General features: G+C 46.4%; 1 protein-coding gene across 1 annotated transcript in view; it reads left to right on the forward strand.

Moving 5' to 3' along the window:
* The window catches only part of LOC147727229 (annexin A1-like), a 489,945-nt gene that overhangs the window by 447,547 nt on the left and 19,243 nt on the right, over positions 1 to 23,155 (forward strand). The window contains exon 9 of the mRNA XM_086963595.1: positions 5,637 to 5,732. Within this exon, the coding sequence (XP_086819721.1) occupies positions 5,637 to 5,732 (96 nt within the window). The remainder of the gene's footprint in view (positions 1 to 5,636; positions 5,733 to 23,155) is intronic.

The following is a 23,155-nucleotide window of genomic DNA, read 5'->3' on the forward strand; positions in this document are numbered from 1 at the left end:
CCTTCGTGAGTAACAAGGTTCAGCGCTGGGATACCCAACGGGTGACTACGCGCTCTACAAAACTATAAATAAATAAATAAATGGACTATCGTTTTGCGACACTCAACTGAAAGGAAAGAAAGGAATTTTTGGAGGTTTCTGAGTTTGTGAAGACATCCGGTGGTAACCTGCTGTATGTGAGAAGAGAAAGAGAGCTTCTCGTCCCATCTTACTCCTAAATTCTTTGCATGGGTGCCGGGGGATGGTGCTGGACCCATTTCATGAGGCCACCACAGATCGGGGGGGATGTGTATTTTTTCCAAAAAATAACACCTCCGTTTTACTTGCATTCAATTTTAATTTGTTTGTATTCATCCAGCTAGCTACATCTCGAAGGCAGCCTCTTATTTTACTAAAAGCTGCCTCCGATACCTCTGCATAGGGGAAGACTAATTGCGTATCATCTGCATACGAAATCGCCTTGACCCCCCATTTGGCAATCAAGGTAAAAAGTGGGGCTAGATAGACATTAAAAAGCAGCGGGCTGAGTGCCGACCCCTGAGGGACACCACACCAAAGGCGTTTTGGCTTAGAGGAGAAGGTGCCCAGCGCCACTTTCTGGGATCGATCTGTGAGATAGGAGTGGAGCCAGCTCAGTGCCTTGTCTTCCAGGCCTATATCCTTTAACCGTAGCAGCAGTCTGCCGTGGTCCACCGTATCAAATGCGGCTGATAGATCCAGGAGCACCAGCATAGCTGATGCTCGTGAATCTAAGGACCACCTGATCGACTCAGCAACCTCGATGAGGGCCGTCTCGGTGCTAAAGCCGGTCCTGAAGCCTGACTGTGTTTCATGTAAAGCTCCTTTTTCCTCGATGAAGCTGTTCAGCTGACGTTGAATCAGCTTTTCGAGCATTTTTCCTGGGGCTGCTAGTAGGGAAATGGGGCGGAGATTGCTCAGGTCGTCCGAAGCACCATTAGGCTTTTTTTTCAAAGGGAGAAGTGTGGCATGTTTCCAGCAATCAGGGAACGTGCCGGTTTCGATGGACGTGTTCCATATATGTAGGAGTGGTACTACAATTGCGTCCGACATCATTTTCCAAAGCTTAGGTGGACAGGGGTCATCAGGGGCCCCTGATTTGCATTTATTTTATTTCTCTCAGTGCCTCAGCGAGGGTGGTAGGATAGAATTGATTTAAGGACGAGGAGGGTAGCTCAGTATTTTCCGAGTCCGCCATAACTGTGGGCTCGGGGTCCGTGAAGGTGTCATAGACTTTCATTATTTTTGTCTCAAAAAAATCAGAGATGTTTTCACAGAGTCTCACTGACGGGATAATTTCAGTCTCGATAGTCCTTGGTTTAAAAAAAGATGGAACAATCTTAAAAACTTCTTTGCTTGATTGCTCCGCCTGCTGGATGGAGGTCACAAAGAATGCTTTTTTGGCTTTTTTTATGGATAGGTGAAGACCGCGAAGGGCTTTTTTGTAGCAGGTTTTTGCTAATTCACAGTAGTTAGCCCGCCAGAGGCGCTCCAGCCTTTTGCAATTGCTTTTTTCGGTCATCAGCTCGGGGGAAAACCAGGGAGAAGAAGGGGATTCTCTGCGTGACGTGGCGATTTTTGCAGGAGCAATGGATTCCACTGAGTTGCCTATCCAGTGATTCAACAACACTGCATCAGAGTTTACGTCTGAAGTCTGTAGTGGGGGGTCAACTGCAAGAGCAGGACACAGGGTGTCAGCTGATATGTTATTCCAGTTTCTCCGCACATAGGAGCGTTTCCCTATTATCTGAGAATAGGATGGGAATGAAATTGAGAATGGAATTAAAATGTGATCAGTCCATAACAATGGCAGCGGAAGTTTAGCTGTAGTATCCAATATGTTGGAAAAAATTAGGTCCAGCATATGACCTGCCTGGTGCGTTGGGCCAGAAATGACTTGAGTTAGATTGGCAGCTTGCAGCGTTGTGATAAGATGAGTAGCCTGGGGGCAATCGGGCTTATCGGCATGGATATTAAAATCACCAACTACAATATAGTGTGGGTGGGCTAGAGAGCTTTGGACTATAAAGTCCATAAGTTCACATGTATAAGTCGAGGGACAGTCCGGGGGTCTGTAAATGATTAGGCCTGTTAGAAACAATTGGGGGTTAATTTGAAGGCAGAAGTGTAGCCCCTCTATACCGGGAATGTTGGTAGGTGTAGAGGACGCCAAAGTGTATTTATTTTTATAGATAATGGCCACTCCGCCGCCCCTTCGGTCCTCTTTTCTATTTGAGAAGCTTATTTTAAAGCCCGGCGGGACAGCCAAGGCAATAGATGCCATATTGTCTTCATTAAGCCATGTCTCTGTGAGAAATAAGGTGTCCCACTCAGAATCCTCTATTAGCAGACAGATATCATCAGCATGCTTGGGGAGGGACCTACAGTTCAGTAATCCAGCCCTAAAGAGAGTGGTTGAGATGTTAACTGTCCGTCGGCTTGCTATTTTGGAATATGAGTTTATTTGGAGTGAGTCAGCACAAAGTGATTTGCAGCAGAGCGGGCATGAAGGAGGTAGGTCAAGGTACGCCAGATCGAGCCTTGGCGCCTGACATGGGGTGGCTGCGTTCAACGCCAATAGTTCTGCGCTGGTCCAAACAACCCTATTTGTGTGCAGCCGTTTACTGGCAGCATGGCTGGCGCTGGGCGCGGTCCGGTCGCGGACGGGCGCAGACGGGCTTGCCTTAGGCGCGCCCGCTGCACTCGTTCGCTGCGCTTCCGGGGGATACACATATTTATATTGTATAGAGGGGCGTGGCCTGAGGGTGGTGGGCGTGGCCGCAGTCTTCCCCTCTGATGGCGGCAAGTAAGGACAGATTCCTTCGTGAGCGCTAGGATCCGCTACAAGGGAAACACACGTGGGAGACTGTCAAGTAAGTTTTTAAAATGCACAGAATTACACAACAAAGATTAAAAAAACCTTGGCAAATCTCCCGGCTCTTCGCCTCAGAAGCTAAGAGTTCTCTGCTCGCGCTCGCAGTTCAGCGCGCTTTAAGATCTGGGATTAGGGGGCATGGCCTGAGGGTGGTGGGCGTGGCCGCAGTCTTCCCCTCTGATGGCGGCAAGTGAGGACAGATTCCCTCGTGAGCGCTAGGATCCGCTACACAGGAAACACACGTGGGAGAGTGTCAAGTAAGTTTTTAAAATGCACAGAATTACACAACAAAGATAAAAAAAAACCTTGGCAAATCTCTCGGCTCTTCGCCTCAGGAGCTAAGAGTTCTCAGCTCGTGCTCCCAGTTCAGCGCGCTTTAAGATCTGGGATTAGGGGGCGTGGTCTGAGGGTGGTGGGCGTGGCCGCAGTCTTCCCCTCTGATGGCGGCAAGTGAGGACAGATTCCCTCGTGAGCCCTAGGATCCGCTACACTGGAAACACATGTGGGAGAGTGTCAAGTAAGTTTTTAAAATGCACAGAATTACACAACAAAGATTAAAAAAACCTTGGCAAATCTCCCGGCTTTTCGCCTCAGGAGCTAAAAGTTCTCTGCTCGCGCTCGCAGTTCAGCGCGCTTTAAGATCTGGGATTAGGGGGCGTGGCCTGAGGGTGGTGGGCGTGGCCGCAGTCTTCCCCTCTGATGGCGGCAAGTGAGGACAGATTCCCTCGTGAGCGCTAGGATCCGCTACACCGGAAACACACGTGGGAGAGTGTCAAGTAAGTTTTTAAAATGCACAGAATTACACAACAAAGATTAAAAAAACCTTGGCAAATCTCCCGGCTCTTCGCCTCAGGAGCTAAGAGTTCTCTGTAATGATCTGATTGTGCAGATTTTACTCCTGAACACGCAGCGCTAGCATACTGGCTAGTTGTTTGTTGAGTTTATGTATTTTCTTTTGAAAATGCCAATAAAAAGAAATGAAAAAATAAAAATAAAAAAGTCCTGGAGAGGGGGCACCCAGAAATAATATAGAAGATGTCTGAGCGTTCTGTGACTTTTTCCAGGGGAGGGATTTCCTTTTGACCATGTTGCCACAGATTTGTTGGACACTTGTTTAGTACGTTCTCAAGGAGCATGATGTACTGTTCTCTGCAGATTTGGCCTTTATAAGCCGGTATAAATATGTTGTGAGATGGTTTGTGTGGTGAGGTTGTAGGAAGCATTGCCTTTCCTTCTGGATACAATTTGTAGTACCCAATGGGCTCCACCTGGGGTAGGATGGAGGGAGGGCCACTAGCACATTAGGCTCAGAATCAGGAGAACTTGCACCTGCCTCCTAAAGATACTTCAGCAAGACCACAACTGCCTCACAGGTTACATGCTTTGTTCAGAGCTTTACTGGACACTGCGTGTGTTATTCTGGGCTCTCCCAGGTGTGGGTGTGCACTTGGTATGCAGGTTTCCTGCGTGGTGCTGCTGAAGGTGACTAATAACTCCTGTATGACAGTGGGAGGATGTTGCTCAAGAATCCCTGTTGGCACCAGGACCAGAGGAGGTGAGTAGGAGCTGCACCCAGACATGGCTGGACCACTTCCACAGGCCGTCAGGCTCACCCTTACAAAGGCTGAGTACAACCCTTGAGACCACACACTCTCTTTCTTCCACTTAACATTGGTGCCCCCCTCCTCCTTACGTTCCAGTGTGCTCCTTTAGTACTTGCAGTTTGAGGCCAGCCAGCTGGAGTCACCCAGAGACATCCAGAATCCCTCAATTGTACTGCCGACCTCACTGCAGCATCTCGGCAATGATGGGCAGATGGAGAAAGCGAGCAGGAAACTGCAATCAGTGGTGCCAGGGAGTTGTAAGCCTGCCATACTCAGTCCCCGCCACTCAGGCCGCATCTCCCAGCCGCTCCTAATCCATCCTTGCACTCGGGGTTCAGGGTTTAAGCTGGGAGTCAGGGCTTTGTGGCTTGGGGTCTTAAGCTCATGGCTTAGGGCTGACTTTTGCCTGGCTTCACTTGTCATGTTCTTTGCTGAGGACGCTGGTGGCTTTTACAACCTTCATGACTGCCTTGCAGCAGCTTTCGCCAGCATTGCTTCTCGTGACACGCCACCTCCTCCGACTAGGCACACATCACTTCCCACACTCTAGATAGTTGGATGGATACCTCTGACACCTCATGCTCCCTCGGACTGTTGGAGAAAAGGTTACACCAAAAGGAGAACTTTGTACTCCATTGTTGTAAACCTTGATGTCAGCCCACCTCATAATTTATTGGGCTGACCCAGAGTTGCTGGAGAAAGGATGCTCCAACATCATTGTGAGAAAGTGCCCTATCTGCCAAACACTATATGGGGCCCTTTCTGCCCTTCTTTTCCCTTTTTTAAAACCATATCTGCTTTGTACTCATCTTCTTGTCCACCTACCCTGACATTAGCATTTCTCCATTTACCATCGTTCTCCACTAACACTAATGCTCACATACATTTTAATTGCAGTCAGGCAATGGTCTACTATTGCACTAAAAATACAATTGTTTTTGTTATTGTGGAATAATTGTCCTTTCCCAAGATGGGCAGTATAAAAACTGGTGATGACATCTCCCGGCACCATTCATATAGTGTTGAGGAAATTATATGATTTTATTTCATGATCATGGGGCATTACCAGAAATAAAACACTGTATCAACTGTGAATAGTGTTTCACTTGGTTATATCTTACTATTTAATGTTTGCACAGTCTTCCACAGATATCTCAACTATAGCAGGCATGATTTGAAAACGGCGCTGTACCTGGAATTGAGTGGGGACCTTGCAAATTGTCTGTCAACCATTGGTATGTATTGGTTTTCCCTCAAAAGTTGATCTCTGATGTCTCTTTTTTTATATATGTGAATTTCGAAGCAAGAAAATGTCAGGGATAACATAGGTAACACCATGAGGTTGACCCATCCAAGACTCATAAAAGCCTCCTATTTATAGCCAAGGAGCTAAAACAAGGCCAGGGGCCATATTACACAAAGTGCCCTGGAGGGGCAACAGGCATTTGCACCCGCTTTGTGCGCCCAGAGCACTTTATTATTCCAGAAGGGGCCGCATACTCTTGTGCAGCCCCTCCTGTAATACTGAAAGTGCTGGTGCACATACAGCGCCAGCACTTTCTCAAGAAGGCTTTCCCTCATGTGCATGGGGGCGTGACCCTATGCAAATTACGGAATCTCTTTGTCTCTGTGCTGGCACTGTATTATAGATGTGGGAGCAGAGGCAAAGAGGATGTCAGGGGGCTCACTGACAATGCACCACCTAAAAGCTGGTTCACTGTCAGTGCGATCCCTGATAGCAGCCCTCTGAAGGGTAAATGAGGGTCCTAAGGACCATCCAGACATCTCCTTGAAGGCGGGTACAGTTACTCACTGAACTTGCCTGCAAGGAGCTCTCTAATCCTCTTTAAAAGTGCAGGCGGGTTGCCACCTGCACAGTGAAACATGAAGCAACTGCTTCAAAGCCACTTATTTTTTCACTTGAGTGAACTGCCCTGGGGCAGGGGATTCTATGTAATGGGGCACACTTACCATGTTTGTGCCTGGCATACCTGTTTCAGAGGCACTGGGTGCCAACAGGGAAAGCGCGCCACATACATAATTGGGACCCACAATTACAAAGGGCATTGAAAGTGAACATCTTTCCTAGGACTCTGTTTACGTTTGGTTCCGTTACAGTTTTCATGATCTTTGAGACCAGGGGTTCAATACCCGAGTACAAGAGGTCAAGTAAAGATTACCAGCTGGTTCTTGCATCTACTTTTGATACATGTATTTATTATTTAAACACTTTAACAGTATGGGATAGCTATAAAATATTAGCAGTTTTCATATATGCCTTTTTACCAAGGACCCAAGCATGGACATCAAGGAGGGCTTGCCAGAGGAAGCAGCCGCTCCCTCTGGCATGACATTCGAGGTACCACGCACTTTCCATTGCAGTCCTGGCTTCAGAGATGGAATCCTATTTCTATACTCAAGTTAGCCCTGCCGACTCCCTTTACCGTTAAGCCTTGTCTTTTACTTTGCTCTGGTTGTTTTATCCTATAACTTTTACCGTTACTTATATCTTGCTGCTACTGCCACTATTAGATTTAAATTTTTTAAAACTAGTTGCTGCTCACCTGCTCATTGTATTCTGAATCTGCTCTTTGCACTTTGGGGCCGTCCCTGTTCTGCCGCGGCTGACGTGCCGTTTGTGCGGGGGGGGGGGGGCGGTCCTACCTCTGCTACTCATTTCACCCATTTCCGGTCGGTACGCGGTGTAGTCGTCCACCGTAAATTTGTATATTATCACCAGATGGTGTGGACGCGCAGCGGACTCAAGTTAGCCCTGCTGGTGCCCTGCACCTTTTAGCCTTGTCTTTTATTTTGCTCTGATTGTTTTATCCCATAACTTTTACTGTTACGTATATCTTTCGGCTACTGCAACTGCCTATTAGATTTAATTTTGTTTAAACTAGTTGCTACTCACCTGCTCATCGTATTCCAAATCTGCTCTTTGCACTTTGGGGCTGACCCCGATACGCCGTGGCTGACGTGCCATTTGAGCGGAGGGCGGTCCTACCTCTACTGCTCATTTCACCCATTTCCTATCGGGCCGCAGTCTAGTCGTCCACCGGAAATCTGTATATAATCACTAGATGGTGCGGACGCGCAGCGGGTGCGCCTATGGTAAGCCTGTCTGCACCCGTCCCTGCCTGGACATGCGCCTAAGGCCAGAACCCCTGGCCTGTTGACTTCCCATATGCTAAGATTCTCCGCTAGGGAGCTATCTCGCCTTAATAATACTAAGGATAATTGTTGTCTGCTTGGTCCTGGTGAAGGCAATGCAATTTTTCCCTTCGGCTTCACTCTTCCGCAAGCTCGAATGATCAATGCCCTCCAGTCTCCCCGAAATTTTCAGAGCCATAATGTTCCCAAACTCTCCGATAGGGTTGAGGTTTATTGCGGCATTGTCAATGTTAGATAATTGGCAAAACACAAATATGAATTTGCATACATGATAGAAAACTTGGGGTTAGTTATACTTTTCATAACCGAAACATGGGCTGATGCTGCCTCTGACCCAGATTTCATCACTGCAACCCCGGCTGGATTTCGATCAATCACGGTCGACAGGTCTTTAAAAAGAGACAGTGAAATAGCAATGTATTTTAGAGAACATGTCCCAGTAACGTTTTACCCTACCTCAATGTCCTCATATGAGGCTCTTTATTTCACACTTGAACTCAGTCCTAAGTTGACTTTCAGAGGCCTTTTATTATAAAGAATCTGGATAGCCTTCTTGAACCTCTCTTTTAAACAAGGATTTCACCATCCTTGGAGAGTTTCATTTTCATCTGGAAGATAAGGACAATAGAGAGACAGGGGCACTCTTAGACACACTGGGAGCTGTAGATCTGACCCAACTAGTACAGGCTCCCACCCACGAGGCCGTGCATACGCTGGAAGGCATTTTTACTACGGCTCAATATCTCACGCTAAATGAAACCCTTCCTCTGACAGGGTCAGACCATTCACTAATCAAGTTCAGCCATCTAGGTATGTCTGTCGGACTTATTGGTACCACTAAGTCTCCCGCATCTTCTCATACAGTATGGAGTAAAGTAGACAAAACAATTCTCCGCACACAGTTGGAGGGTTCGCAACCACAATTTCATGGTCACACCAACCTAGCTATTATAAATGAAGTAACATTCCTAAGCAACTAGGGACCATATATGAAAATCAAGTTCTATACATGGAGAGATAATAACTACATACGTACGCTCAGTGTACTACACACATCAGTTAAAAATACATCATTTTATTCATATAAAATGTAAAAGTGACATAAACAGACATGATAAAACATAAATAGCATGGCATACAATACAATAATATAAACACCACACTAACCATTTTAAACATGGAACAAATAATTGAAATTAATGAAGAAACAAATTGACAGTTCAAGTGGTATGACCCACAAGTGGCTGAGATGTAGTAGATGTTTGTGATTTTCTCCACACGTGTTTCGGCGTACAAGAAGCCTTCTTCAGGAAGAGTCACAAAAATTTCCAACAGAAAACAGAACAGAAGCTGAACACTAGATGTTGATAACCACAAATGAACGATTCTGCAGAAAGATGCTAGTTCTATATGATATGTAGACAACTTATAAAAAATGGATGAGATAAGACTGGAGAATTAATCTGAGGATGCGGCCACCGTTGCGTACCAGTCAAGGGAGGAACTGTGGTGAAACTTGAGCCCAAGTCACCCGACCTGCTATGCTTCGATAGAGAGGCTAATGGCACGATTATCTTGAAGAGAAGAAGAAGAATCTCAAAGCTGTTGCTAGAGATGGTTTGTCATAGGAATAGGATGACAATGTGCTTAATCATAGAAGAACTGTTCATATGTCACGGGGTTAGATAGCGTCCAGGAACATATCCGCATCATTTCCTCACCGACCTAGCTGCCATTGAATACACAGACTGGCTTACTAAAGCAGTTGAAGCATCGGTACCCATAGAAAAATCTTCAGGGAACAGGAATACTCCATCTGCCCCCTGGTCCTCTGACACACTACGGAAAGAAAAGCAAAATTGTCGCCTTCTGGAATTTCGTTGGCAAGTAAACTATCACTCGCCAGAAAGGAAAGTGTATAGGACAGCTTTAACACAGTATAAAAACCTATTAATATCACAAAAGAGGCAGTATGTCACCAAACAGATGGAGACAGTAAAAAATTCCCCCAAGGAACTATTCTCTGTAGTAAATAGACGTACTATACCCAACAAGACAGGGAGGAAGGGCAATCAAAAGTTCTGCAATGACAGTGCAGCGGCTTTTAAAGCAAAAGTCCTAGATATTTTTAAGGTCTTTGAGTATGGATCAGGACATTACCCCTCCTTTGCAACGATCTGCCCTGACCCGATAAAAGGACAAGTTTTCCTCCGTATCTTCGGAAACAGTGGAAAAATAAACAAAAGAAGCAAAGTCAGGATCTCCCTTGGACCCGGATCCGCCAGCACTTCTGAAAGAAATAGCAGGCTTGGTGGGCCCTGGCCTCGCAGACATTTTTATCTCCATGTTTAATTCTGGTAACTTTCCTGTTAGTTGGAAAGAATCGTCCATCGTTCCGCTGTTAAAAAAACCTACCCTGGATGCGACTAACCCAAATAATTATCGACCTATAGCCAGACTGCCAGGTCCGGACAAAATAATTGATAAAATTATGAATACTCAACTTTCTCAATTTATCTGCGAAAACAACCTGCTTGACCATTCCCAGTTCAGATTTCGCCAAGAGCATAGCATGGAAACGGCACTCATTAAAGCTACTGAGGAGATCAGAGCGGCGATGGACGGAGGAGGCACAGTTGCCCTTGTGCTCCTCGATCTAGCTACAGCTTTTGAAACTGTTTATCATGTCCTTTTGCAACAGCGGCTGGAGAGACTTGGGGTCGGGGCACAGCCCTGGTCCTATTGTCCTCCTTTCTTAACACCATCCCTGCGGATGGTATCCCTCTCCTGCGCTGACCATCATCGATTCCCATTGTTCATGACGAGCTCAGCTCGTCATGAGTGTACGAGAGGTGTACCTCATGACGAGCTGAGCTCGTCATGAGCATCGAAGGGGTTAAGGATCGGAGTTTAACAGTGTAGGTTGACGGTTTCAACTCAGTATCTTACACCTTGCCGTGTGGAGTGCCAGAGGGCTCCTCTTTAAGCCTTTTGTGTTTAATGTTTATGTCTCTAAACTAGCTCCTCTGATTCGGGACTTTGGGTTTATTCTGACATTGCACGCTGATGTTACTCAGATTGTGGTGGCTGCTTATAAACATCAAACACCTCCTTTCCAACAGTTTCAAAACTGCATGTGTACAATAAACAGATGGATGAGTACACATTGCCTGAAACTTAACTATGAAAAAACTGAGGTCTTGATCTTTGGAAACATGCAGCCAACCTGGGGCAATCTGTGGTGGCCGGCAGAGATGGGAGTTCCGCCTAAACCAGCAGCCAAAGCCAAGAACTTGGGTGTATGGATTGACAATAAACTAACACTCTCTCAGCAGACCAATGCTATTGTCTCCGCTTCACACTTTCTTATAAAGAAAGTAAGGAAGATCCTTCCATACATCCCAGCAGAGACTAGAAAAACAGTGGTAACACCTCTCATCCAGTCCAAACTGGACTACTGCAACAGGCTATATCTGAATATTCAGAAGCAGTGTCTAAAGAAGCTTCAGATGGTCCAAAATACAGCGCACGGCCATTGCTCAATATCCCCAAGCATAAATCAGTATCAAATGAGTTACACAATTTGCACTGGCTCCCGGTACCACAGAGTATTACATTTAAGGCACTGTGCTTGGCCTACGAAGCACTGAATCACACAGGCCCTTTGTTTCTTCAGAAGATTTTTGTCTGGTACAAACCTACAGAAAACTTCATTCCTCAGGGGCCAGACTCTTGACGGTGCCCAGAGTTCATACATTGCATTGGGGTGGCCGCAGCTTTCACCATGGTACCTCCAAGCTCTGGAACACTCTTCCATGCAAACTCAGAAGTGGGACCTCCCTATCCATCTTCAGGGTAGGGTTAAACTCCTGGCTGTTCCAGGACTAGACGTTGTGCGGGCTACTGCATCCTCAGCGCCAAGACACCTCTGGGTATTCGTGCGCTTTGTATAAATTCCGTTAACATTAACATTAACATATAACAAATATAGACTTCTTTGGTTGTGGGCATGAGCCAGTCGGTGTGTGTTTGAGAAAGGTGATGCAGATAATGCAGCAGTTCATTTTTATTTCCATCATCTCCACAGCTGTGGTTTATGCACAGGTGCCAGACTTTGGGTAATGAGTTAATGTGAATAAATGCAGAGAAGTAAGAGCAGCACAGATTTTAAGCTTGCTTCATCACAAGAAGTAGGAGAGCAACAGTGAAATCTACTGGATGTGAAAGAGATGGTGGTAGGGAATGTCAGCTAAAAAGGTGCATCATGATAGAGCAAATTATGCCATGATTTGATAATAAGACATCACAGTATGAATGAAAATCTCAAAAGCATGGGCCACTTTCATGGATCCACAGGACTCCCAATTTGGGTTTACACATGAATCAGAATTCTGAGTTCAGTGATAATTACCAAACCCATGCATTTTTCTGTAAACATTTTTGCCATCACGGGAACATGCACTAGTATGATGTATCAGTTAAGTGTGCGCTCCACCGCTTCACAACACTGCTACCGCTAGACACACACCTGCATTGTTTCCACTGTCACCCCATGTCACCATACACATGCAGAGAATTCAGCTTCCAGGGAGGTGGGCTCTTGTTTAACAGTGCAGAAAGTGAAGCATCCACCAAACAAGGTCAGGCACTAGAGGGAGAAGGGCACTGTCTTAAAGCTACGCGAAGCGCTGTGGATGCAGTGGCCGGGAGAGGTAGGGGAAGCATGTGGATGATAAAGTGGGCAAGGCAAGTGTGGCTCATAATGATGGAGAAAGACAGAGGGTGGCAGCCGTAGAAGTCTTCAGGTGAACTCATTTCTATACTCACCAACGTAAAGTAGGAAATGTGAACATACACCAAATACTGATCCAAAATATGATGTACAGACAATGGAGCTAATGTCTGAAGGGGGCTCGCACAAGCAAGTTAGTGACTGAAGAGGGATGGTTCAAAAGCTTCTTTGTAGGTATGGCGTTAGCCAATACATTTTGATTTTTAATAGAATATATGTACAATATTCTTATTTAAAGTGGCTTTCAGTCAGCTTTCATCACCCATTGGTCTGTTGGTGTGTCATTCATATTTTGCTTCTGCCCACTACAATATACGGTATGGGGAAGAGAATAAGCCCACTTCAGTCACTGAAAAACGTCAGTTTGAATGACTGCATTTTTCTCTTTCACAATGAGCACATCCACACACAAGCTAGTTCCTTTGTGTGGCAATGTTTTTTTTTTACTCTATTGCTTTGATGTTGCCTTTGTGTATAGAGTCCAATGTGACAGCAGGACCCTATACCAGATATGAGCACAGGTCACATTCCTCTCTCTATAAGTTCCTGTGTAGTGCCAATGCTGTTGTGAATTTCTTTTGGAGTGTCCTTTCTTTACTGTTTTACTGCTGGTATTTCACAGATTGAGATCATTTGAAACTGTTCTTGTGTATTCAATTTTCGAAAGCTTCATTATTATACATGTGGATTCCTAAGCAGAAGACGTTTATTCTGGTGAATTTCAATAAAAGTTTTTTAATAAACTTTGCCCGGGAAGAAAACCAGTTATTGTGTTTAATTTTCAGCATTTGTAATATTTGTTTTATTACCTTCTTACTTTTCGTTTTATCTTTCTTTCTTTCCTTCTTTCCTTTTCAGCTTTCTTTCCTTCTTTTATTCATATCTCCTTCTTTCCTTTTTTCTTTTCTTCTTTCATTCCTTATTTCTTTCGTTTCAATCATTTCGATCGCCGGCTGCATTAAGCGTAGCGGGAGGAAATCAAACTGCTGCTGTTGAGCACACGGTTCCGGCTCCCTCTGGACTTTGACTTTAGTTTCCTTACCGGGGGTCCAACTAAACGCCATCTAGCCGGGCGTGCAGACTGCATCCAGCACCCAGCATCGGGCGGCCAAGTGCTGAGGTTGGCATCCTGGCTCTATGCCAACTCTGGCTCTAACTAAACGCTGCCCAGCCGGGGGCGCCTCCAGCCGTATCCAGCGTTTTCAAGCCTTGGCCTTGGCCATCCCTCTCTAGTGCTCAAGCCGGCCTAATTTGCAGTTTTCCACTTTACAGCTGACCGCGTTCATCAATATCTGCCAGTTTCTGCTAGTATTTGCTAGTATTTGCCAGCAACAGCTTTTTTCATCACGGGCAGCAGTCAACAGTTTTCCTGGAGCCTACTAACAATATAATACTGCAGCACTCAACATATCATAATAGTTAGAGTCTCTTAAGGTAAATAATTCAATGATGTCAAATCAGTCTCAAGGCTCTTCCACAGTTTCTTCTTTTATTTTCCAATCCCATGCCATGCCAACGCGTTTCGCCGAGGTTATACAGAACCCATCGGCTTCATCAGGGCTGGAAATAATACAAACAACGTTTTTTTACAACCCCTTATTTCAATTGATTTGATAACTTCTTACAGAGCCTCATCAGACCCCTAAAGACAAAGACAACCATGTGTTCAATAGAAACCTCTACAACACAATGTATTACATGCCCATTGAACATATTTCAACATCTTCACCGTGTTTCTTTTGCATGATACAATTACAAAATAAAATAAAATAAAAGGAAATACTTTAAATACATCGTTGTGTCACACACTATCCTGTGTCTAAAGCATTTCATGCATTAAAACATAAGGAAAGCGGTTAGTTCTGACCAAGACCATTCGTGAATAGCTTATTGCCAACATGCATAATCATCAAGTAATATGGGTTGTATTTACCTCAACTTGGCTTTACACAACTATCTGTTTGGATAGAGAAAATTTACAACTTCACTTTACACCCATTGAGAATTAGGGCTGCACTTTGGATCTATGCGTAATAAATACATCTATACTTATTCAAGAACCTACCTCTCGTTTTCTTATTGCTTTACTATATTTATCTCCCTCCTTCACCTCCTATATCTTCAGAATCATTTATTGCACGTCATCCAACTTTTGACCTACAAGCGAAATTGGAATCATTTCACTATCATGCCTGGAATAAATCATTGCGTGATTCTAACACTAAATCTATATCGGCCTCGCTTACCTGAAATATTACAGGTCAACACCCAATTGTCAGTGTCCCAATTTGTTTTGCCCTTTCTGTTTTCCTTGTGTGCCGGTTAGAAACCTACAATCAATAACATATTCTTAGCTTTGAGTGCACTGCTTTTTCATTGCCTTCCCCATTCTTAAAATTTAGAGACCGGGTTCGTACCTTGTAAGTCTTCCGGTTATCGTCTATCTCCTATTCTTCATGCCGCATCTTTTCAGCCTGCAGAGTTATGAATTACGTATATTACTTTTCTAAAGCTTCCCATCTCAATTAGATCAATCTTAGCCTCCCTCTGCCCCCGGCTTACCTTGCTCAGTAATTTCGGTCGCGTCCCGAGTACAGGAGACAACCCCTTTCCTTCCTCTTCCTGGTTTAAGCTAAACGCCGTTAGACACTGATGACGGACTACCACATCAGTGCTTACAGAAGTGCCTCTATAATGCGGCGGCCATTTTAAAATGGATAAACTTCGCATATTATTTAAGCATCATTGCAAAAACGTATATCTATACGGCCTTCCCCTCAATAAATTTTCAAATGTCCTTTTTATGTAGCAAATTTTGACAGTTATAGCAGTGCGTGCCATTATTAATTGCGTACATTTCATCCAGCATTATTCCCAAAGTCTTTTGAAATTATCATTTTTCTGCGTTTACAAGCGCAGATTTATATGCTACTTTACCATGTATTAATAATAATGAGTTTTAATGGAATATCCATCAAATATCCTTACCTCATCTGATGTGTATCCACATATAGGTAATGTGCATCAGTCAATCACAGATTTCACTGGTACTCATTAATCACCTAAGAAGAATTGAAGCTCTTGATCATAATTTAATCCTTCCTCTACCGCCCTAAGGCGCATGATCCATCGTGCTTCCCGCCTTCTCAATTTCAATTCCCTGTTCCCACCTCGTGGGTCAACAGGTACATGATCAATACCGTAGAATTTGAAACCTTTGTTATAGTCCTGCTTCTCACAGTTATGTATGTGTTCCGCTATCGGATACCTCACATCATTATTCTTTACTGCTCTTAGATGTTCGCCCATTCTTTCGTTAAGCATGCGGATTGTGCTGCCCACATACCCCCTCATACATTTACATTCAATTATGTAGATTACAAATTTGGTACTGCATGTGATATTCATTCTGATATCATACCGTTTTCCATCTTTGATTTTGAAACTTTTAGTTTTGTCCTTTGCACATCTACACATGCCACAATGACCACATTTGTAAAATCCCTTTGCATATTGATCAAGCAATGTGACATGTCGTTGTGATAATGGATAACTCGGACTTAGTAGGGAGCCCAAAGTCTGACCCCTTCTATAGGAGATTTGTGGCCTGCCCCCTATATGCTGTTTCAGAACATTATCCAGTTTCAAAATACCCCAATGTTTTCTCATGCTTTGCACCAAAACGTTACTCTTTGGAGTATAAGTTGTAACCAGTCTGATTGGCTGATCCTTCTGACCATGTTTGGCTGAAGGCTTTAATGTCTCACTGTGCCCAATTTTCAGGACCCTCTGTTTGGCCAATTTCACATTTTGTTTGTCGTAACCTCTCTGCACAAATCTTCTCTCCATATCACATATGCAGCTGTTAAAATTCTCAGTTTCGCTGCAGTTATGCCTGGCTCTAAGCATCTCACCAAACGGAATTGCTCTAACTTGGTGACGTGGGTGAGCACTCTTCGCATGTAATATTGTATTGCATGAAGTGGGTTTGCGATACATTTTACTTTCAATACGTTCATTCTTTACATATAATTCAACATCTAAGAATGTGATATTTGTCGTACTGTGGCAAGTGGTAAAACCTATATTCACATCATTATTGTTTAGATACGTGAAAAACCCATCCAAGGCTTGCATAGATCCTGTCCAAATCATAATACAGTCGTCAATGAACTTACCCCAATACAGGATAGATCCATTACATTCATTTGCTGCAGGGCCCCAGATATATTTTTCTTCTAGCCAACCCATAAAAATATTCGCATATGCCGGTGAAAATTTGGAGCCCATGTCCACTCCTTGTTTTTGCTTAAACCAGTCACCTTTGAACAAAAAATAGTTATTCTCCAATATCAGTTCAGTCATCGCCAAAGTCATTTGTGTATGCTGCCAGTGACTGGCAGGTCTTTTAGATAGAAAATGGGCCAAGGCTTTCAGTCCTAATTCGTTTTTGATGCTCGTGTACAACGAGATTACATCAAGAGTAACCATTACCATTCCAGTCTCCCATTTTATATCTCCCAAGATGTTTAAAATGTGACGCGTATCTTTGATGTAAGAAGGTAAATTAGACATTATTGGTTGCAGAAACACATCAACAAATTGGGACAAATGTTCAGTTGGTCCCCTTATTGCCGATACTATTGGCCTACCTGGTGGAAATGGTAGGCCTTTATGAATCTTTGGCAGTGTATAGAAACACGGGTACCTCAGGTGGTTCACCTTGAGAAAAAGATATTCATCCTCATCCAATAGACCCTCATCTAGCAATTTTTTGAGATGAGTATTTATCACAACAGTTAAAGAGAAGATTGGATTATGGCTGACCTTTTCATAGCAGGTCTGCATGCACCAGTACATCTGGAATTTGTGTTTGTAGATACTTATAGTGTATTCTCTCTAGAGCGCCAGGGAATTCCTCAGCACCTAAAAAAACATTCCTAGAGTCTACTGTCTGATGTCTAGTCTAGCGCTAGCGCGATTAATAGCGGCGCTGTGACATCAATAAAAACTCGGGAGCCGGCAATTGCTTTAACTCGTGGCTCCGACTCATCCCGTCGGCCACGCCCCCTTTATTTTATATCAGGCGCGTGACGACACGCGCCTGCGCTAACGTGCCCTCGCAGGCGCGGGTAGGCTGGAACGCTACCCGGTGCCGCAGGACACTACATTCCTTCCAACCTTTATTTGAACAAAAAAACAACCAGCATCATAGAAATAACGAGGGTCTGTTACCAGTCTCTTGGTTTCCAGTCTCTGGATGGTCACACCATGAAATCAGCTAGCCAGGAGGATGGTGCTGGATTCCAGCTCAGACCATGCCTGGATTGCTCCCCCCTCGACGATGGCACTGACGGTGTTACTCTCAGCGAGGTCCCACTTGTCCGAGGCCCCACGGGAGAGCTTGGCAGGCTCTCCCTTGGTGTCTCCAGCATCAGCGGAGTGTCCGGGTCCCTTCGGTTCTCACTTTCAGTGGGGTAGCACCCTGGTAGTCCATAGTCATCTTCATCCGTTGATTGGCTAGGCCTGGTTGTCAAGCGATCTGGCTCCTGACAACCTGGTGCTCCGGGTGTGCTTTCTTGAAAAACAAGATGTTTTGAGTGACAACTTCAGATCCCCTCTGGGCGGTCACCATGGTGCCAGTTCGGCGGAGAACGGTCCAGGGCTTGTGCTCGAACGGGAGCCGGAATATGCTCCCTGGATGTCGGTCTTTGATGAACACGTTGTCTCCTTCTTGGACGTCCGATTCTTTAGCCCGTCTCCTGGCGCTGGCTTGGTTATTGGATTGGGTTCGGTTAGCCAGAGTTGTTTCCAGATCCACTCGAGCTGGGACCCAGTTTGGGTGGTTCAGGATGGTGTCTTTTACTACTCGGCCCATGGTTGCCGGACCGGGGGCTGCCTCGGTTGTGAGATGAGGTGTCAGCCGGTACTCTCTTAAGAAGCTGTAGATGGCACTTTCCATGGGTGATCCGTCGGCATGGGCAATGCGTATTCTTTTGTTGAGCGTACACATAAATCTCTCCAATTCCCCTTTGGCCTGGGGCCAGTGGGGAGTCACTTTCCTGTGGTTAATCCCCCAGCTCTTTAGGTAGTCTGCAAACTCCTGTCCCTGGAAGGCTGTGCCATTGTCTGTTTTGACCACCTAGAATATCCCGTGCGTAGCAATGGTTTTTTCGAACTTGGCAATGACCTCCGTGGCTGCCTGTCTCCCTACAATCTCCACTTCTGGATACTTTGTGAAGTCGTCGATGATCACCAGTGCATAGCGCCCATCAGGAAGATGTCCAAAGTCTGAGCTTACACATTCCCACGGCCTTTTAGAGTTATCATCGGTGATGACAGGGTGAGGGCGATCCGATGGCCCTGCTGCTTGACACCAGGTGCAGGTCCGGACAATCTATTCTACCATTGAATCAATTCCCGGGAACCATACCTTGGCCCTCAGTTGACTCTTGGTTTTCACCATGCCTTGGTGTCCCCGGTGTGCCAGGTCAACGGCCTGCTGAGCCAGGCTGAAAGGCATCACCAATCGTGGTCCTCATAGGAGGCTGCCTCGGCTGTCGACCGACAATCGTCTTTGACCCGCATCATGGTCTCTAGTGCCCGTTTCGCTTGCCGTGTCCGCCTGTTCAGGGTGGCTTGGATCGGGCGCCAGTCATTCATTTGGACAGCCTCGGCGACCAGTTGTAGACACTCATCTCCCCGGATGGCCGTGATGATGGATTCCAGACTCATTGCAGGGGCCAAGCTTTCTCCAGTACCAGCCGGACATATTCTTCGGAATCTTCCCCCTCCTCTCTTTCCGCTTGAGTGGCCGTTCGACGATGTCTCGAGAGGTAGTCTGCGGGATACGATGAGCCGGGTTTGTACTCTACCCGGTAGTCGTAGCTTGGAGATGAAGTATCCACTTTTCAATTCGTGGTGGAGGTTTGGACACTGTGCCTTGGAATAGGGGTATGAGCGGTTTGTGGTCCGTCGACACTGTGAAGGGATGACCATACACATAGACATGAAAGTGCCGAGTGGATGGCATTTGCTTCCCGCTCTAGCTGCAAATATTTCTGTTCTGTGTCTGTTAAGGAGCGGCTTGCATATGCAATCGGGGCCCATTCTCCATTGCTTTGTAGTTGAGTGAGTACTACTCCTAGCCCATAGGGGCTGGCGTCCACTGTGACGTTGGTGGATCTGGTCGGGTCAAAATAGGACAGGCCTGTTCTAGGCCCCACTGCCACGTCGTGGTGGACTTTGTCAGTTCCCTCAAGAGTTAGGTGAGGTTGGAAAGATCGGGGAGGAAGCGTCTGCAAAAGTTCACCATGCCTAGGAAACTCCTGGTTTCTGAAATGTTGGTGGGGGCAGGGGCTTCTTGGACGTCCTTCACCTTTTCGGGGTCCGGGTCGATTCCTTGGTCTGAGAAGGTATAAACAAAAAAGCTGATCTTGTTTCTCAGAAATTGACACTTCTCCCGGTGTAGGGTCAGGCCAGATTCTTTGATCCTTTGTAGGACTCCTCTCAGCCTCTGATGGTGATCTTCAACTGACGATGCGTAGATGAGAAAATCATCGCTCACATTTAAAACTCCTGGGAGCCCACTGAGGACTTCACGGATGGTGTTTTGGAACACCTCAGCGGCACTCCAGATCCCAAAATTGAGGCGTCGGTACCTTCGGAGGCCTACGTGCGTGGAAAAGGTGGTTAGGTATCGAGAGTCCGGGCGTAGTGGCAGTTGGTGATACCCCGACCGGAGGTCCATCTTTAAGAACCATCTTGCGCCATTCAACTCTCCCAGTATGTCCTTGATGGTTGGGGTTAGGTGACGTTCCCTCTTTACTGCAGCGTTTGGGGGGCGCATATCCACACAGATTCGGACTTGTCCCGGCTGTTTCGGTTTCCGTGCCACCACGATCGGGGACACCCACGGGGTGGGCCCACTGACTTTTTCGATAATGCCCTGTTTCTCCAGCGCCTCCAGTTCTTCCTCGACCTTCTTCTTCAAATGGAACGCGATGCGTTTGTGTCTCAGTGCCACCGGTTGGAACGACGGGTCGATATGGAGAGACACTTCCTTCCCTTTCAGGCATCTGATGCCTTTGAAGACGTCTCTGAACTCTTCTAAGATGGCCTCTAGTTCATCTTCCAGCACTGCCATGGTGAACGATATGAGCCTCAGCTCTTCTGCTGATTGTCCACTACTTAGCATGCCACTGCCTTCCTTGGTGACGTATACGGTGGTGGGGACTTTGAGGCCGTGGTGTTGCAGATCTGTTTTGAAAGACCCTATGAGTGGAATTGGCGTCTTCTGGCCATATGCGAATACCCTGATCCTTGCTTTGCGGAGGGGGGCTTATTACTAAGCTGGTTGTACACGTTGGCCACCATCAGCTCAATGGATGCTCCTGTGTCGTTAGTGGCTCTCACCTCTTGCTGATGGATTTTGATTCAGCATTTTGGCAGACGGCGCTTCTTCCACCGTGGCTGATCAATCGCAAACACATAGTGAACCGGATAGTCACTTGTGTCGTTGTCCATGTCTTCACTGTCTCGTTCCTCCACTACTGCTTGCACAGCTTCCTTCATTGACTTCGTCGACCGGCATACCGCCGCAGTTCATCCACCCACATGCGCTACACCTTTTTCCTTTCGCCCGACAATCCTGCATACAGTGAGGCAGTCCCCCACAGTATCCGCACTCTTTACGCTTGTCCTGCTGTTTCTTGCCAGCATATTGGCGCGCTTTTGGTCTCATGATGTTCGCTGCCTCCGCCATGTTGACTTGCGCCGATTTGATGGGCCGGTGGAGGGCTGCTTCCATGTGGGAGGATCTGGCCTGTGACAGTTCCTTGGAGCGCCCCAGCTTGAGGATGTCTGCTAGCGGCTTGCCGTCTTCCTGGAGAATGGTGACTCTGAGTTTGGAAGAGTAGCACCCTTGAATTATCTGTCCTCCAATTTCCTCCTGTTCATCACGGAATCCACACGTGCTGGCCAACTCTTTCAACCTCCCCTGGAAGGCGTCCAATGACTCCTCTGCTTCCTGCTTAGCCTGGCGGAAGATGAACCTCTCATAGTCTTTACTTGCCATAGGTTCAAAGTGCGCGTTTAAAGCGTCGCGGAGGGTGTGGTACGTCTTCGGCGTGGCTTCCACTATCGTTTTGTATATACGGTGGATATCATTTCCTCCCAGGTGAAGAAGTTATGCTCTGTGCTTCTCCCGGGCCGTGCCCGCCCCTTCGAAGTAGATCTGGAGGCGATCAAAACAGTCTCTACATGGCGGAGCGAGGGATGACGGAGCTCCGTCGACGACAAATGGTTCTATGGCGGGAATTACCGCCATTTTGGTGCGTGCGTGGTGCGCTCTGCGACACGTGTGCTGCTCACCCACCTCTCGGGTGCGCCGGCAGACGTCTGGCCGAGGTCGGTGGTGACTGTGTCGGGTAGTACTCGAGTGGCTGGTCCTCCCTCCCTTCTTCTCTGATGGTCGCCTGCCTGGTGCACAGCCCTGACCTCAGTGGTGGGCTCACGTGGCACTCGGGCGTGGGCCAGCTCCAGGGTGTGGTAAGGGCTCACAGCATTGTTTGCAGCTCTCAACGATGGTAGGCACAAATGGGGGCTTTACAGGCACTGTGGCATCAGCATGCAACACCATGAGCCAGCAGCAGGCACCCACGAGGCCCTTGTGATCTTCATGGGCCTGAACACCACAGCTTTCTAAAATGGCCCAAAAATACAGCAGGGGGGGGGGGCACTCAGCACAGCATGGGGTCGATAAGCCCTTCATCGCCAATGGGATGTTTAGTCTAGCGCTAGCACGATTAATAGCGACGCTGTGACATCAATAAAAACTCGGGAGCCGGCAATTGCTTTAACTCGTGGCTCCGACTCGTCCCGTCGGCCACGCCCCCTTTATTTTATATTGGGCGCTTGACGACACGCGCCCACCCTAATGTGCCCTCGCAGGCGCGGGTAGGCTGGATCGCTACCCGGCGCCGCAGGACACTACATACTGTTTCGCCAAAAAGCTTGTCTTTCCTCAAGAGTACAACATGTACAATAGGTTCAACAAGTACGCCTGCATTTGGTACAAAAAATGAAACTAAACCAATTCCAAGGCAAAATAGACAAATTCAACTCAAAAAAGCAAAAAGGATATTAGGAAGGGCCATGAGGTCGGGCCGAGTGACAAAGACCCCAGTAAGATTGAGGCTGCATCCAAAAACAACAAAAAAAGGAAAAATTAGAGCAAAAGCAGGGACAACGTCCCCTTGGCCCTGCCCGGGATGGCCACCTAACAAAACGTGAAAGCTCGACACAATGAGCAACATAGCGACGGTCAATAAGATCCCTCATTCCCCTGACAGTGCTCCCCTCAAAGGCACAAATTATAGTGACAAATCTCCCCTCAAAGTCATAATTTACAGCAAAACACAAAGCCTGGAGAATAAAAACACATTAATAGTAACAGCAACTGGAAATGGAGCTTTCTCGAAGCTGGGCTTGGAAAAGCCAAGAGCTAACAAATATTGAGGGGACACCCCAAAAGAGAAATCCATGCACCCTACAGCCCAAAATATACACATTTTCCTTCCTGAAAGACCCCGGAACATCAATTTTTCTCAAAAGTGAAACTATAAAAGGGCTGCCAACCCCACTCCAACTAGGGAGATCCGATCTAACTTTGCGGCCCACAACAAAATTAAC

This window comes from Lissotriton vulgaris, chromosome 3_1 (assembly GCF_964263255.1).
Source record: "Lissotriton vulgaris chromosome 3_1, aLisVul1.2, whole genome shotgun sequence".
Lineage (NCBI taxonomy): Eukaryota > Metazoa > Chordata > Amphibia > Caudata > Salamandridae > Lissotriton > Lissotriton vulgaris.